Source organism: Ambystoma mexicanum, chromosome 1p, assembly GCF_040938575.1.
Source record: "Ambystoma mexicanum isolate Mex_15411 chromosome 1p, UKY_AmexF1_1, whole genome shotgun sequence".
Classification (NCBI taxonomy): domain Eukaryota; kingdom Metazoa; phylum Chordata; class Amphibia; order Caudata; family Ambystomatidae; genus Ambystoma; species Ambystoma mexicanum.
The window spans coordinates 1,372,909,350-1,372,927,217 of record NC_090921.1 but is presented as its reverse complement, the minus strand read 5'-3'; the positions used below and the strand labels follow the sequence as shown (position 1 = coordinate 1,372,927,217).

General features: G+C 47.3%; 1 protein-coding gene across 2 annotated transcripts in view; it reads right to left on the bottom strand.

Annotated features, from left to right (window-relative positions):
* Positions 1 to 17,868, bottom strand: part of SIAH1 (siah E3 ubiquitin protein ligase 1) — a 108,516-nt gene that overhangs the window by 49,228 nt on the left and 41,420 nt on the right. The window contains exon 1 of one of the 2 annotated variants that reach the window (XM_069607048.1): positions 3,779 to 4,185. The exons of the other annotated variant lie outside the window; for it this stretch is intronic. Within the exon in view, the coding sequence (XP_069463149.1) occupies positions 3,779 to 3,869 (91 nt within the window). The 5' untranslated portion in view covers positions 3,870 to 4,185. Of the gene's footprint in view, positions 1 to 3,778; positions 4,186 to 17,868 lie in introns of those variants that run through there. 2 annotated transcript variants of the gene reach the window in all.

Below are 17,868 nucleotides of genomic sequence, written 5' to 3'. Positions count from 1 at the left end.
CAATGTAGAAACTGGTGATGAAACAAACCACTAATGACAATTTCTTATTTGATAACCTATACGAACTAGAGTGACACTCTAATGAACTATGAGAGTCCCATTTACACAGTCCAATATTGGAGAGAGATAGAACTTTCAGCATTCGCCATAATGAAGTGTCTGAATTTTAGTGTGACTAGACAAACTCAATCCATCTGGTTTGATGCAGTTAGTGAGATAGATGGGTCGGGCTGTATATCTACCATTGAATACATTGTTTGGTACTGAATTCTCGGCCTTCTCGTCGACATCCTAGTGCCAAAATCGCTCCACAGGTGCATCAATCAAATTAGCCCAGCAGTGGAAAGTATCGAGTAAGGGAAATATCTGAAGTAGTGGGATGGAGAAAATACAGGAGTGTGCATCAGGGGCAATTCTCTCAAGGACTGCTTAGGTCAGACTGAACGCACCACAAAGCTGATTACTTGGCCACAGCTCACAAACCGATTGTAGGTGAGCTCTGCATCATTTCCACCCTCAGATGAACTACAAGAGAAATCCTCACTCCGCTCATTTGGAATATCACAGCGTCAGTACAAGGACTAGAATGTGACTTTGCCTGTGCAGCAGTGCAAGACTTCCTTAACAGACAGCGCATAAGCATGCGAGCCATCAAACATGGCCATTTGTCTACCAAAATTGATTTGCGAGCCTCGTTTCTGTGACAGAACCCTCCTCAGTACAGTAATAGACAAAATATACAGACTTTTGGACGAAAGGAGGCACTCTAGTTACGCGCCAGTGGACAATAGGCCAGTTCTTTGCTGTAATGTTCAAGGTCAAAGAATGTGTGTTTAAAAAGGGAAGAAAAAACGCCACTCCAAAAAAAATAAAAAGGGACGGGGGTCCAGTGACAAAAGCAACGGAAAATATTACATCTTCGTGGGTACTCGACAGTAGCGAGCCAGGCTTCTTGGTGCATTCCAATTGGTGTCGAGACGACCCTATCCAGTAATGCAGTTCTGAACCAGTCTTCAGCTAGAGAATAGCCAGGGGACAGTAAAATCAGAGGCTTGAAACAGAGTCCTGTGTCTCTGAAGGCTTTGTGGGAGCTGGAAAGTTAGTCAAAAGCAGTTTGGGGCAGGACAAACACCAAATAGTGCTCTTTCTTCAGCGTTGCACTGAGACCCTGTCCAGGGTCTGAGAATAAAGTATGACCCCCCCGCCCCCATCTAGGAAGGTTGCCATAGAGCAGGGGCTGCCCCTTCTTTAGGCAGTGTCTTGGGAGGCAATGTCTCCGGCGGAAGGGGTGGCTACCCCCAACCCCACCAAACATCTGCCCACTACATGACAGACTTACATCGAGACTTGGTATTATCTACTTGGTGTGGCTTTCCCTTTGTACTGGGCGGGCTTTCTCAGAAGCAGTGGTTCCTCACCCCAGCCCCTGGGGGCAGATTCTGTTCACCTGGGAAGATGCTAAATTTTCACAGAGAACCATGAGGCAACCCGGGATGGGATCCTCCCTCTGGTGTGGGTGAAGTCCCATCACTAGACAGCAAAACAAAGTCACAGGAAACCAGTTGGCTAAAAAGACATGAACTAGTTCACAACTCTTTCTCCATAAGCTACTGTATCAAAACAAAGCTTTATTTTGTATCTAATCAAACAGCCCACCGAGCATTGGTGTTACAGTTATTAGGTCATGGGTGTATTAATCTAGCTGCCAGCACAAGGATTGCCAAGAAAGGACATGTTACTCCGTTGCTGCCATGACGCCAATCTACATGGTAGCTGCTTGGGCGTCAGAGCGTTCCACAAGAGATACGCGTTTGTACTATATTTTTTAGCACAGAAAATTAAGTGAAGTCCGATTAGCGGAGCTCACCACGATAACAATTAGCAAAAGCACAGCTCGCCATTCCAGTCAGACGGCATTCAGTCACAGTCTAGGATTAAACATTGTCAACCTGCAAGCTTGTAGCTCGGCACAAAAAGTCACTCGCCACCTCAGGTAACCATACAAACCATTTCTTACGCGCCACTGACAATGTGCAACTTTTTAGACCTGCACAGACGCTCAAAGGAACTGGCATTCAAGCCTTAACACTGCAAGGGCACTTCTGAACACAGTGCGTCATACAATCAATAGGAGCTAGTACATAGCGTTCTGTAAATCTAACTGCCACATAAAATGCAAACTTATAATTTTGTCAATTGATGGCCTTAAGTTCTAAATTTTGTAAGATGTGTCCCAATGTTCATTTATAGATTGTCCCAAATACACAGATCAGTTAGCCTGGGGAGCCAAAACGTAGCACCTGGTAGCAGTTGCCGCCAAGCTAACTAGGCTACAAGCAAGAGCAAAATAGCTCCCAACTCCCCTCAATTTCGAACCCAGTACAGGGCACTTTGCAGTGAGTCCAGACACTTGAGGGTGCTACAGGAATTCAAAGCATCATTGCAGGGTTCGAAATTGTGGGGAGTTGGGAGACATTTGCTTGGCTGCAAGCAGGAGCTAGAGCCTAGTTAGCTTGACACCAACAGCCACCAGGAGCTACGTTTGACTCCCCAGGAGAACTGACGCCAACAAACACCTATGTGAATATTACTCTGTGCATTTGGGATCATCTAAAAGTGAACATTAGGACACACCTACACAACATTTGAAAGCATACGTGGTCATACATTAGACAAAATTACAAGTTAGTATCTTATGAGGAAGTTAGATTTGTGGAACGCTGTGTACTGCCCTCCTTCCCCAGTGGTAGCACCTGATCACTGATTAATACTAGCTACCCAGGAGTAGGGCTACCCAGGAGTAGGTTTCTAGTTAACCAATCTTAATTTCGATCCCTGTCTTGTATCATTCAAACTTTGCAACAACGTCACACTTATCGGGAGTCTGGAGAAATGTGTAGTGGAGAAATGTGTAGTGCTGAAAAGGGAAGCCCAACAATGAAAATGGGTGTGCCATTAACCCACAAGACCACAAACAAACTGGCAGAAGATGTGAGGGGTTTCAATAGTATTAGGGCACTAAAGAGGAGTGGGTGGGTACGTGGGATGGGGCATGCACTGTAAATTCCGTTCAACTATTAGCCTGGCTCATGTAATTTAGGGCCAACTGGATACAATGCAACTTTAGTGGCTTTGAAAGGAACTATAAAGGCAGGGGTCAAAATAAGTTGCAAGTTACTTGTCAGCCAGCTCGATTCTACGAATACACAAGATCATATTCGCCAGATGACAATTATCACTAGCCAATGGCTAGTGAAGTATGCCCATTTTGCACTGCTAAAAAAGGCACCCATTCATTTTACAGAATTCATCTGAAACCCACGTCTAAGGACATGTGTTAATGACTAGCATAGTAACAAATAAAGTTAGCAACATTTAACCACAATAGAATTAAAAAAATATATCGCTCAAGTTCTATGTCCATCAAACTAAATGGTACGGGATGAAATAAATACTAGTCAGCGGCTTCTCGGTGTATGATAGTACTGCTTCACGGACTCTAAACTTCTAGAAAAGCGCTAATCATGTCAGAGAAGAAGGAATCGCATTGCAGGGGGGCTGCTTAAACTGACCAGCAACGTGGAAGTGAAACACGATTCCAATAACTCCGAATCAAACTTCTTAATACGACTTTATGAAATCCATAATTATGAAAAAACTCGTAAACTCGCACTATTTTGATGTAAAATAAATACAATTATTGGCTACGAAAAAGAAAGCACGTTCAGCAGAAATATCAAGATCCTAGTTATATGCCGCAATTAAAACGAAAGGTTACCTTTTCTTTTTCGGTTTTTACTTCCCGATAAACATGTTAAAAGGACTCCTTTCCACGAATACAAAGCGCTGAAAGCAGATTTCCCCGTCATGAGTGAAACAGTTCATTGCGTTTCACCTCAGAAACTATAGTTTTAAAAACAATTCCAAGAATCCGATGGACGTTAAAAATTGCGTCGTTTTTGAATTGTAAACAGATCCCCGTCAAAGAACGTAAAACCATACTTTTGTAAAGAAGCCAAACGGAATCCAAAAAAGTAATCTTGATTTAGTTTGAGGTTGTACGTCAATCGATGTTGCATAGTTTCAACGCTTTCAGCAACCCAGACTACTCCACACCCCAGCGGCAAATAGTCACGAAACACAACGGTGCAGAAAGCAAGAGCAGAACACGCACAAGGCAATTCGGCGAAAAACATTCCGATGACCGTGGTAGTAAACTAACACCGCCCAGTCCTTCCCACTTATGGCACGATAGGAGGAAAGTCACAAGCTGTTTTCCTCCTCACTCTGCAGTTGGGCCAACTCCCTTTAGCAAAAAACCCACAATAGCGCCATCTAATGGACGGAACTTGCCAGCTTTCACTTTTGTATTCACGAAGAAATTTATTTTCCATCACACGCTTTTAAGAGTGAAAACATTAACGTGCTGCAATACCGGCATCATAATTTAGATAAATAATGCACTTACAATTTGTCAGTGTGCAATAAAATGCAGCCCATTCACAAAAATGTGGATATTCCAGGAAAGTCAGAAGAAAGGTTAATTATGCCGCGCTCGGACGGCCATCCCAGTAGGAACAGCCCGACAACCAACTGGCTATGTCGGTGTGAAAATAAACGTATAACGGGTTAAAGGCGCTATACTGGTGTGACTCAATGGTCTCTGGAGCTAGGTCAAGAAGACAAGAACCACCTTACTTTTGTTTTATTGGTTAAACAAGTTAGCATTTAATTCTTTGAAAATGTTAAAGGTTATCAACAAGATTAAAGAGAAAAAAGGAACACAGATTAAAACATAACAGTATTAAAAAAGAAATAAAAAAGCACTTATTTTTCCATACTCCCAAACAGAATCTTAGATAAAACGGAGAGATCATAGCAAGTGCTAAGGAGACAACTGACCCCTCCTCAAGCTTGAGAGTCCAGGAATGCCACCACTGCATTAACAATAGATGCAAGGTTCCCAGACAAGCAGCAGTGCCAAATTAAATCCTCTCAGTTCTTTCTGCCATACATTTTTGCAGATATTTAGTCCGTGCTTGTAAAAAGGCAGGACAGCGTAACAGATGCAGAGTTGTTTCTTTAGCCATCAAACCCTTACAAAACCTACAAAAGGACTCTGTCTCATTGGCCAACCCGTATCTTAGTAGGATCTCTCTTGTTAAGAGATTTAGCCTAAATCTTAGAAAGGTAGAACGGGCCTTCTAGCATATATCCATAAATAGGGGGCCAAGCAACCCTGCTTTTTGTGATCAAAAGCAAGATGAGATGCAGCAGGGTGTGCATGGAAGTCCGCAACTGTTTGCCCCCCCCTGCCTCCGTCGCCTTGAAGTTTTTTTCTGAGCAACCAACCTCCTGCAATGCCAAATAGGCAAGATCTTTTATTTCCAACAGGGCACTTCCCCCTCCCCTCCGACACCTCACCAAACATCTCCCAGAGAGAATCTCTTGCAGGAATAAGTGACTTCCTAAAGAAATAAATAGATTGCCACAATGCCCTGGTTTTGCAGAGAAACTAGTTCTAGTTCATATCTAATGCTACAACGATGGACGAAGGAGGGAGACGCAACACTTTGGGCCAGATGAGAGCTTCCAGAGTCGGCAAGTATTCAATCAATCTAGGATTTTAGATCTCAATTCCATAGATTAATTTTGAAATAATCTCACCCGTATAGAATTGAATACGGAGTTACAAGGAAAACGTGCCGAATCTAGCATCCAGCTGTTGCATTTGTTTTGCAAGTTTTACTGCCATGGTATGAAGCCAATCCTGAATCGGAATCAAAGACTGTTTGGCTTTAATGAAAAAACAAAATAAGAGACTCACTTCTCTCAACTGGGGTATCTTGTGTGTTCCATCTATAGAAAGCTGGCCTCTGCCCATTTGAGATTTCCACAACTAGTTTTGACTGGATTCACATTCAAAGCACTCTCATAGAAATGTGGTGAAGAGAGTACCCGCTGCAGACCCACAGGAGTCTCAAAAATAAGAAAATCATAGGCCTACCCTGTCCACACCACCTTATTTTGAGCAATCTTGGGTAAAGCCAAAGCAGCAGCTTGCAGATGGGGTCCTAAATCTGCCACATATAAATTGCAAAGGAAAGGGGCCAGGATACACCACCCCCCGCAATCACACTCCTCTGTTTCAATTGAGCGAGATAGGTTGCCATGTTGATAAGGCAAATGTATAGCGGAATCCTTGTGTATCCCCATCAGAAATCTTAGAAGCCCCGGAGGGATTCCCAATCTCTGTAGCTTACTACACAAAAGTGCTTGGTTTACCAAATCAAAGGCCATGGCCAGATCTAGAGGCCAGTTATACCGGCACACCCCCTGAACCCATGCCAGCCCCTGTAGAGATTTCACTATATACCATTTAGGAGCATTCGCATTCCCTTCCTAAAGTCCATCTGCCATTTAGGCAAAATATGATTACCGCCAGCCCACCCCCTCCAAGAGTTCTAGGAGTAATATAGAAAACATTTAAGTATCTGCATTGAGGATAGCGGTGAGCCTAGAATTTTGTGGGTTCTCTCTCCCCTCACATATATCGGGATAATGTGAGCAGTATCCCAAGGGGGGCTGAGGGGAGAAATTGTAGAGTATGAACAATATCTGTAAATAAGTAGTGTAGCATTTCCAAACACACACGTGGGTTAGTTTTCAGCAGACTACTTGAAAGACCATTTGGGTCGGGTGCATTCGAATTACTACATCTACTTATTACAGTCATCAATTTCCCGATTGACAGGTCCAGAGACCTTTCCCTTTACTCGCCATCTGACCCTCACTTGTCCAACCCCACATTGGAGATGCATACAGACCCTCAAAATGCTACACCCACTTCGCTTCCCCCACCGCATTCACCAAAGTTCCAACCAGCCCATTTCCTCCAGATTTAATGCGAGATCAAAAAGGCACCAGTGTTTTTTTGAAACAGCAATGCCAACAGACTCCTCTGTAGACGCTGCGCCCTCTTGTGTCAGACCCAATTCTTCTGGGTCTGTTGGATCTCCCCAATTCTTTCCTGCAGGGGGTCTAGAGGGGCATCCTTCTTAATGAGTCTTAAACATTTCCTCACTTCCTGATCTTTCTTTAACCAGGTTCAGACCATAAACATGAGGGGGCAAGTGCCTGTGTAGTATGTCCCCCCGCACCCGCTTCACCGCGCGATGACTCCCCATTACATTAAAGATAAAGGGTTCAAAAGTTAACCGCAAAAACAACCTCCTTTTCATTACCTGACATTTCTGCCAATTTACACACAAGACCCTTATTTGCTCCATTAATTCAGGATGGTGACCAAAAGAGTCTATTCCCTTTCAGCTTAGCTGTAACCATACCTCTACCTGAAGACAATTGCTCCACCTGCAAGATTGACAAGTGCAGATCTTCCAAAGAAAAGTAGGCAACTAAGGGTGAATGATCGCCGATATTGATTGGCAAAACCTCAAAATTTACATCTTTTCATCCCCTCCCCATCCACAAAGGCTAAACCAATTGCAGAGGAAGGCCTTCCATTAATCCATGTGGATGAGTATGGAATGGCTCCACTAAAGGAGACATTCGACTTGGTGGACCACAACACCCTTTGCCATCATCTCTCTACTGCGGCTAACTTCTCCCCTAAGGCTTGCGCATGGATCACATCCTTTCTCCAAGAGATGCCCATGAAAGTCGTCTCCCACTCAACATGTGCCATGCCAAGCACATCAAATGTGGAGTACCTCAGGGTTCCTGTATCGCACCCACTCTATATAACTTGTTCACTAGGCCCCTGTTCAGCATTCTTGATGCCCTGTGTATTTCATATACGAACTATGCAGACGACACAGGTGCTTATCCCACTCACAGGTGGCTACAATGCGGACATTAACACCTTCACCACCACAATCCACAATCCACTCCTGGATGGCAGATAACTGGTTATGCCTCAACGGCGACAAAACCAAACTTCTGTTAATCGCATCACCCACCACCCTGAACAATCTGGACAAATTTTACATGTCCTTCACCATTGACAATATACCCATCACGTTATCTAAGCATGTCAAGACCCTCAGCGTCTACCTTGACTAGAACCTCACTATGGATAAACAGGTCAACGCCATTGTCTCATCGGCCTACTACTCCAAAGTTCTCAATGCAGCTAGGCCCTTCTTATCTCGACAAAACTGCCTCACCATTGCTGGGGCAATCGGGTCAAGACTAGACTACTGCAATGCCCTCCTTGTAGGGACCTCCAGTAAAAACGTGACTAACTCCAACTGGTTCAAAGTATCGCACCTCAGCGCGGCAACAGGAACCTCAAGAAAAGAGCACATTTCTGAAGTGAGAAGGCAGGCCCACTGGCTCACTGTCAGGGTGAATTGTCTTTAAAACCCTAATCCTCACGCACAAGGTCTACACGATTTGGCACCCCCATACCTGGCCCAATGAATTGCCAAGAATACTACACCAACCTGCACCATGCCTAATACACGATGAGTCCATGCTGGGGGTTTGAGCTTCCCCACTATGGCGGCATCACACTGGAATGCTCTTCCCACTCACCTACGCAAGAGCGACTCCCACTTAGCATTCCGCAAAGCTATTAAAACTACACTTTTTGCCTAATGGTGCTCTGTGCACCTTCTACATCTTCCTGCACTGTGGCTGGTGATAGCAGCTTCTCAGAATGCCTGCATACAAGAATACTACTCTTTCTAAATGTAGGCCTTCCCTGTAACTTAGCGTCACAGTTTTCTTCTCCATGCTTCTATAGTCAGGCCTGTAACCTGTGCGTCACTGCTATCTTCTCACCTTTGTTTTTGTAATCAAGCCTATGACCTGTGTTTCTGTAATCAAGTAATCATGCCTGTTGACCACTGTCATTTGTAACCACTGAATCAAGTCTACTTACAAATTCATGTAACAGCGCCTCGATGCCACCGGGCTGCAAGTGCGCTATACAATTGCAAATAAAATAAAAGGCACCATCAAGGGGGGATGGGGGGGGGGGGGGGGGTGACGACCCAAGTTCAAGAGACAGTCCAACCAAGCTATCCGATTTTTCATTTTTTGTCCCCTCCTTACTGTGCCAGGAATGACGGCGTACCCAGGCCCTCATACAATCCGAGTTTAGGTCCCCTACCACAATAAACTGGCCTCCTGAAGTAACATTAAGCCAATCCGCCACACACACTTATTAGATCCAAACAGGGTACCAACTGCCCCATATCACTATGCAAGTAGATATTTCACATCAAGCTGTTCCGGAAGTGGAATCTAATATAAGTGACCAGCACTCCAAATTAAAGATCACGTGAGGAAATAATTTCACAAGGAGGGGATTTGTGAGTAACCAGACCCCCCAAAAGGAAGCCAGTGCACCCCCTGGTGTGCTGCTTGTTAAGACTGTATAACCATCTGACACGGGTGCCTTCTTTAGCCAAGTCTCTTGCAAACTAATCATCGTGTATTGTTTCATGCAGGCTGCCAACTCTCAGTTATTATACAAGTGAGTATGGCCTCTCGTGTTGAGATTGGCAACTGAGAACAGCCTTGCATTATTGGCTTGAGGTCCAGGCGCAGGCCAAATATTGGAAGGACATCCAATGCAGGTCTAACTCAAATTAGACGGTTACAGCCAAGACCAAGCTCTAGATTCCTCAGATTCCATTATTTTCCTTTCCAGAGACGGGACTTGTTCTTCAACTAAAGCCCGTCTCGGCGGATATTGCTGGGAGTGAAATCTTCCCCGTTTTAGCAGGTCAACTCGTCCTGCCTGTCCAATTGATGGTTTGGGGACAGGTCGTATCTGAGGCGAAGACCCTTTCTTTCAGGACAGTGTCCGTAACCAGTTTTGACTTAAATTACCTGATCCAATCTAGAAATATTTGCAAAGAGAATCCTAGCAATGTCATTCGATTTAATACCTCAGAGCTGGGATCCCTTGAAAAAGAGAATCGTGTGAGTCAACTCAGGGCCATAGCACAAGTTTAAGACGCTTTCCAAAAGCATGGACAGCGATTCCTCTTAAGGCAGCGATGACTGTCTCCCATGGCCCGAGACTAGTTAGTCAGCCCCATAGGAAAACGTTTGGGAGAGGGGAAGGAGTGGGGGGGGGGGAAATGGCAGGAGTTACTAGTGGAAGCAATATAGTGACCAGTGCCATTACACATGCAGTCAGTGCCACTAGATTGGGCTGGATCTGAGGCACCACCTCCATGTTATTCACTTTGCGGAAGGACTGGCAAATCCTCCCCCTGCCCTCCCACCCAGCCCCCTCCAAGCAGCTTCCTCCATTCACCTGCTTCCAAATAAGGAGTTTCTGAAGGGTCTAGTTCCCATATTCCTCAGTTTTTTGTGGGCTATATTTTTTTTCTTTTGCAGGGGCCCCTTCAGCTGTTTTCTTTGTTGAGACCCGAACTTCGCCCTTCACGTTTGTTGGAGCTATAGCTAGTATCTCTTCCATGGAGGCCTCCTCCGACACTTGTGTGGAGCCGTTCCTTGCTTCAAAAACCACATGCTTTTGGACATTGTCAAATTAAAGCAAAGATTTCTAATAGGGCTGTGTTTGAAATTGCTGGCCCTCATTTCACAAGACCAGAATACACAGAACCGGATTGTTTTCTGTACACAGATCGGCCTTCTCAGCCTGTAAACCCGGTCCAATCTCCTCAACACTGCAGATAGCCTCCTTGCCTCCTGGGGGAGGAGGGAAAGCGGATTGGGAGCCGGGGAAGGGGACGAGGCAAAATAAATAAATCTGTGCCCGAGTTCTGACCATTCTGGGTTCCGAAGTGTGAACAATCCTGAAGGTCCCCCAAGTCTGGAGTAGGGTCTTCCACGAATGTTCCCCGATTGATGGTATTACTATTCCTCCAACTTGAACAGCTCCCTACAGTCAGCAAACGCCACTCAGTTACTGGATAGCCTATACCCGCTTCTTGACTGGGCAAGGGTAGACTGCCCACATTGTCCACGGCATCGGATGCCCTAGACGACTCCGGTAAGTTCATGATTTCACTTATCTTGCATGACCGTGGGGCTCCTTGTTGCTCTGTTGAGCCCCATTAGCCTGGATCTCTGTCATGATCATCAGGGCTTACGGCTATTTACTTTTGAAACAGCCACAGCACCTGCCTGCATTAAACACTAACCGCACACCATGCATGCTCTGTGCGGTTTTAAGGGTTTTTAAGGAAAGTCAGCCTCTAGAAGAAAAACAGCAAGGAAAGACTCCACAGGATCATTCCGACAATCACCGTACACCATTGCCCACAGCCAAAGCCACAGGTAAGGGCCACACACGCTCACTCCAACATTTACTGAATTTTCTTTTTTTTTTAATAAAGAAAAGCAAACGCGCTAGAGTGCATTCGCCCCTGGACTGCTTCCTGCTTGCTTTCCCATCTCCTTCCACCCCGCCCACCAACCAACTTGATGATTTGCCTGTGCACCCTCTTAGTACATCCTCCCTGGGCAGCCCCACTGCCCGTGCAGCCCCAGTGGCTAAGGGCCCCTAGGCAAGGGTGTCTCCCATAGTGTCTGCAGGTGTCAGCAGGGGAAGCCAGCAGAAAACCGTCAACCAGCAGCCACTATCAAGGTAGGTGTAGCTTGGGTGGGGAGTAGAGCAATCACTGCACTCCGGAAGCCCTGCCACTCCACCTACCCTCAAACAGACCAGGCTACGAATACTAACCGGCTTCACAGCTGGTGATGTTTGCGATTATGGCCTGTGCCACATTGGGAAATTACTGTGCATATTAGCCTGTGTCACACGCCTCGAGTATTGTTAATGTTACATTGAATCACACCTTGCCACATTAGCCTGTGCCACATTGAGACAGTACTGGGACACACGTAATCTAGCAAGTCACACCACCACACATCCCGCAAGATTGTATCGCACAAACCCGCCAAACCAGACTAACCAGCGAGACAGCCAGATTAAGAACGAATAACCAGGTTACTTACCGTAGTGACCACCTTACTCCTAGTCCATAGTCCCTTTCCTCCATACTTATGGGACATTCCTCCAGCCTGTGGGACGGGACCGGAGCACTTTGTAAAAGCATCAAAATTTTGCTAAAATGTTAGTCCTTCCTCTTTTACGCGGGGTACTGCATGCGGCTGTAACCCCCCCGCCCATCTTAGCTCCGCCCCACGCATCGCCAGGTCAGAGACCTTTAAGCAGACCATCCACCTTATGGCGATTTTGCGATTTGCAAAAAAAAAAAAAAAATTGCCTCTATAAATCATTAAATGAGCGCAAAAAAAGACACGTTAGCTTAGTGTGTCTTTTTTCGCGCTCATTTAATGATTTAGAGCGAACACAGCTGGCTGCTGATCGCAGCAGCTTGAGGGTTAACACCTCGGCTCTGCGTTGCAGGCCCAGGATTGGGGGAGGGTCACGCAGGCCTGGGAGATGCACAGCATTGGGCTGTGACCCCAGGCACCTCCAAGGCTCATTGAGTGCCCGAGCTGACAGTTGGTGAAGCTAGCCAGGTAAGCACTGGCCTGTCCACTCATCTGCCCCCAACTCAGAGCACCCAAAGAGGCCACTGGACTGTTTTCATTCCCGGCGCTCGACAGGAAAGTAAATTACTTTCCTGTCGAGCGCCGGAAAAGAAAGCATAAACTTAATGCTTCCTGACGCTCGTCTATTGGTATCATGCAGCCCAGCCTCAAGGCTGGGCTGCATGATACCAATTGAAGACTCTCGTAGCTGTATTAATTTCAAATTGCTTTACAATTGGTATCATGGGCTGCATGATACCAATTGTAAAGCAATTTGAAAACGACTACAGCTACGAGCGTTTGTATCATGCAGCCCAGCCTTGAATCAAGGCTGGGCTGCATGATGCCAATTGAAGACTCTTGTAGCTGTATTCGTTTCAAATTGCTTTACAATAATTGTAAAGCAATTTGAAACGAATACAGCTACGAGCGTTTGTATCATGCCGCCCAGCCTTGAATCAAGGCTGGGCTGTATGACACCAATTACGCACAAAATTGGGTGTTAAAATTTATGAAAGGCAAATGCCATTCGTCCTGTGCAATTTTGGTGGTTATGCAAAGCCAATTTAATGATATATGCATATTTCACCTGGATATGCTAATTTCTGACGACATCACATGCCATTGCATTTGATAATGAGTTCCCTCCCCCACTTTAATTTGTAGGACTTGACCCCTGGTAGTGTTGTGATGTTTCATTTCTGTTTGTGGGTGTGTTTAGTCACCATGTGTGGGTGGCATAACCAAGGAATTATGACGACCCAAGAGAGTTCATTGTTTGGGTAGGTATTATGGGCTTGCAGTTACTGCCACTGCATTGCCCGTGTCTTGGCCTCATGGATTCCTTCCATGGAGAAGTGTAGAGTTGTTCCCCCTCTCTCCTGGGGTCATAGGACAAGCGAAAAGCAAACCTATGGGCTTCAACCAGGGTTACACTTTTGAATTCAAGCCTGTTTATTTGCTTTCCACTTGTCTGCTGGAAGTAGTGGCACAGCACCATTTCCTTGGAGCTCATCAGGCTGTATCCCCCTTCCCCCACCACAATCCAAAATGTTAGGCTGTGGTGACTCGACCTGGCTATCCTACAGAGCGCAGCCAGACAGAACACATTTTGTTCCTCACTAACAAAAGCCTTGCAATTACTTGGTTTTAGGCTAAAAAAGATGTTAAACGACATATTTTTCAACGTTAGAAAATGCAGCAAAAAACGCAGTTGGGTGCGGCAATTTTTTTCTTTTTTGTGCCGCAATATTTTCCATTTCATGCCGCAATTTTCTGGAGGGTCCGTTTAAGCAATAATAGAGGAACCTTATTAGAGGGGACGGCAGGCGTATGGAGGAAAGGGGTCTATGGAATAGGAATAAGGTGGTCCTACGGTGAGTAACCCGGTTATACTCCTACGTTCCGTCCCTTTCCTCCATACTTATGGGAGATTCCAAGCACTCCTCACAGGGACTGCGGGTGAATGGACAACCCCTTACTGAAAAAGGTTCTTAAGCACAGCCAGGCCAACCTGAGCGTCGTATCTGGAGCTCAGGTCCAGACAATAGTGTTTACAAAACACAGATTGGGCCCACCCCCACGTAGCCGCTTTTGCGATGGTCGCCCAGGGGACATATTTCTGAAAGGCAACTGCAGCTGCCTCGCCCCGCACCAGGTGTGCATGAATTCCTTTAGGAGGCTGAAGACCTTGGACAGTGTAAGACTCCGTAATACGGGCAGCGATCCATCCAGAGATAGTCGCCTTAGAGGCCTGCCTACCTTGTGGATTACCAAAGGTCACCAATAGTTGAGAACTCCTAAATTCAGATGTTCTGTCCAGATAGAACTTAAGAGCCCTTCTAACATTCAAACAATGCAAAACCCTTCCCGCTTCTAAAGCTGGGTTTGGAAAGAAGACAGGCAGTGAGATTGACTGATTCAGATGGAAATCAGAGACCACCTTTGGCTGGAAAGAAGGATTTGTCCACAGGACCGCCTTATCCTTGTGGAAAGCCAAGAAGGGATGCTCCTCCGACAGAGCTTGGAGCTCACTCACACGCCTAGCTGAAGTAATGGCAACCGAAAAGGACACCTTCCACGAAAGGTGCTCAAGGTCCACCGTGGTCATTGGTTCCAATGGCTAATGGCACAACGCCGTAAGGACCACATTCGGACCCACGTCGGGAGCGGCCTGCGAACCAGAGGGTAAAGACACGTCAAACCTGTGAAGTGTCGCCTAATCACTGGATTTGACAGTGAAAAAGAGCACTGGTCCGTGGATAGATAGGCGGATGCCGCCGAAAGATCATGTTCTGTCATGCAGAACTTAATACCCAATTCCGCTAGGTGAGACACGAAGGACAGCACTGTGTCAATCACAGCCACCCTGAGGTCCAGCTGTTTGTCTAAGCACCAATGACAGAACCGAAGCCATTTGTTTCTATACTTTGACCTTGTCGAGGGCTTCTTGGCCGCCTGGATAATGCGCATATTGTCAGCAGACAGCTTGAGAAGCTCTAAAGACCTGAACTCAGGCACCATGCTGCCAAGCTGAACAATTGTGGGGACGGGTGCCACAGCCGTCGATCCCTCTGGTGAAGCAGATCCGGAATCGCTGGTAGCCTGATCGGTGCACACAGCGACAGGTGTTGAAGTTCCGAGAACCAGAACCTGGCCGGCCACCACGGGGCTATGAGCAGGAATCAGAGGCAGGAAAGCATAGGCCCTCATGTTGTGCCAAGGAATCTCGAGAGCGTCCCCCAGAGAGGAGGCTCCCAGACCATTTCTGAAGACATACAGAGGAAGTTTGTTTGACGATGTTGCGAAGAGGTCCACTTCCGGAGTGCCCCAACACCGGACTATCTTAGAGGATTTTCCCCTTTCAATTCCCACCCGTAGCTGACCATTCTCTGCCAACAGAGGGCATCTGCCGTGACGTTCAGCTGGCCTGGGATGTGTAATGCTACCAGCCAGACACCATGACGAACCGCCCACTCCCAAATCTGGATGGACAGATCCACAAAAGGAGACTTGGTGCCCCCTGCTTGTTGATGTAATACATTGACACCACATTGTCCACGCGGACACGGACCACTTTGTTGGCAATGACCGGCCTGAGCGCCTTGAGCGCTAGGGGAAAAAAAAAATCCACCAGAAGCTCCAGATGATGTGAAGGAGTTTGTCTTGGGGCGACCAAAAGTCCGACCTGAAGAAAATCCAACGTCGCACCCCACCCCAGAAGGGAGGAGTCCGCGGTGACAGTCATCATCGGAGCGAGGTCTTCAAACCCTGCACCCAGCGACAGGTTGCTGAGAGACGACCACCACACCAGGTCTGCTCTCATGGAAGCCGAAATCAATATCATCTTGGAGTCTGGATCCACAGCCTGACGCCAAAGACTCCGAAGAGCCAGTTGCGCCCGCCTCATCTTGAGAAGAGGAAGAGCCAATACACATGAGGCCCAGACACCTCTGGAACCACCAGGCCGACATGCTCTCCCACTGCTCAAACAACTGACATGTGGCCAACAGATCCGCCATTCTGTCCCCGGTCAGGTAAACTCTGCGACAATCGTGTTCCAGCGAAAACCTAGGAAAAATCAAGTCCTGAGAGATCATCATGGAAGATTTCTGCCAGTTCACCGACAGCCCAAGATGGAACAGGAGCTGGAGGAGAGACTGAAGATTGCACACGGCTTTCAGCGGGCAAGGGCTGCCTAACAGCCAATCGTCCAAATACGGATACACATGGATACCCTGCAGACGAAGATAAGCTGCAATCACCGACATCTTCGTATAGACACGCGGTGCCGAGCTGAGGCCAAAGGGAAGCACTCTGAACTGAAAATGCTCCTTTACCACAGAGAAACGCAGGTATCTTGTGTGGATTCCAGATTAGAATATGCATATACGCATCCTGAAGGTCCACCACGCTGAGCCAATCGCCCTTCTGTAAAGAGGACTTTATCTGACCAGGCGTGATCTTGAATTTCTCTTGGGGTAGGAAAAGATAACTGGGAAGGGTCTAGAATGGTGCGCAGGCCAGCCTGGTTGGATTTGGGAACCGTAACAGTCAGGAGTAGAAGCCCTCCCCTCGTTCCTAGGTTCCACTGCTCTAAGTAACTTCTGAATCTCGGCTCTGAAGGAGGGCGACCCCGACTGCTGGAAAGGAGGATTGATGGGTGGGGTAGGGCGAAGGGGTAAGCGGAAGTCCGCCAGAGCGACGGACAAGACCCACCGGTCCTCAGTGATAGGCTGCCACGCCTCCCAATGAGACGCAATGCGTCCTCCCACCGGGGTCTCTTGCGAGCACGGAGAACCCTTATTTAGCTTGTTTTTCGGTGGCTGTGCCACCTGAACTTGAGCAAGAGGCGGCCGAGGTGCGAGAGAAAAACCGACTCAGTTGCTGCCTCCGGACGGAATTTCCCAAAGGGGTATCGACACTGGGATTTTCGATCTAGAAAACCCCTGAAACCAGAGGAGGGCCGGGGTTGCGACAAAGTCTGTGTCCTGAAAGGTGGTTTTACCAGGACAGACAAGTACTTGGCAGTCTGAGTGCTATCCTTCGTTTTGGTCAGCTCCACATCCTTTGAGGAATGAAAAAGCTCCTTGCCGTCAAACGGCAGGTCCAAAACCTTGTCCTACACCTCCTTAGAGAACTTGGTGGCGTGCAGCCAAGCCTGCGTGAAGTATTCACTCCAAGCATAAGGCCCCGGGCCGAAGTGTCGACATTATGCGCCGCAGCCTCCAGCAGAGCCTGAACCAGGACCCTGGCCTCCGACAATTCTGCCTTGAAGTCCTCAAGCTTTTCAGCGGGGATGAACTCCTCAAACTCAGACCTTTCCACATTTTCATATTCGCCCCCGCCAACACCAGTTCTGCATTGGCTTGACGCAATTGCAGGGCCGAGTTAACAAAAATCTTCATCCCAAGGGAGTCAAGAAGCTTATTCTCTTTGCCCAGGACCGGTGTAGCTGTCATGGAGGAGGCTGCCGCAGGTCTGGACTGCCAAGTGGCTGCAGCCACCACCGTGGAGAAAGGGGGGGGGGGGGGGGGGCGGACATGACGCTAAGGCCACCTCTTCCGAAGAATGAAACCTGTAGCGCACGTCAACTTTCTTATTGACAAACAGTCCAGAGTGTGGTTTCTCCCAGACTATGGACCTCGGCCAAAACGTCCTTCTGCAAGAACAAGCCGGTACGCTCCGAAGGAGACAAGGTGAACGCCCCCGAAAGCACGCCCTCCTGCAGAGCGGGTGCCTCGGGTACTGGAACATCCAACCGACATGTCCAGCACCCGGTCGTGAAAGGCTATGATAGAGCGGGGCTGGTCTTCACTGGCCTGATCAGCCTGCGCGTCGTCCGACAGGTCCGGCTCAGGC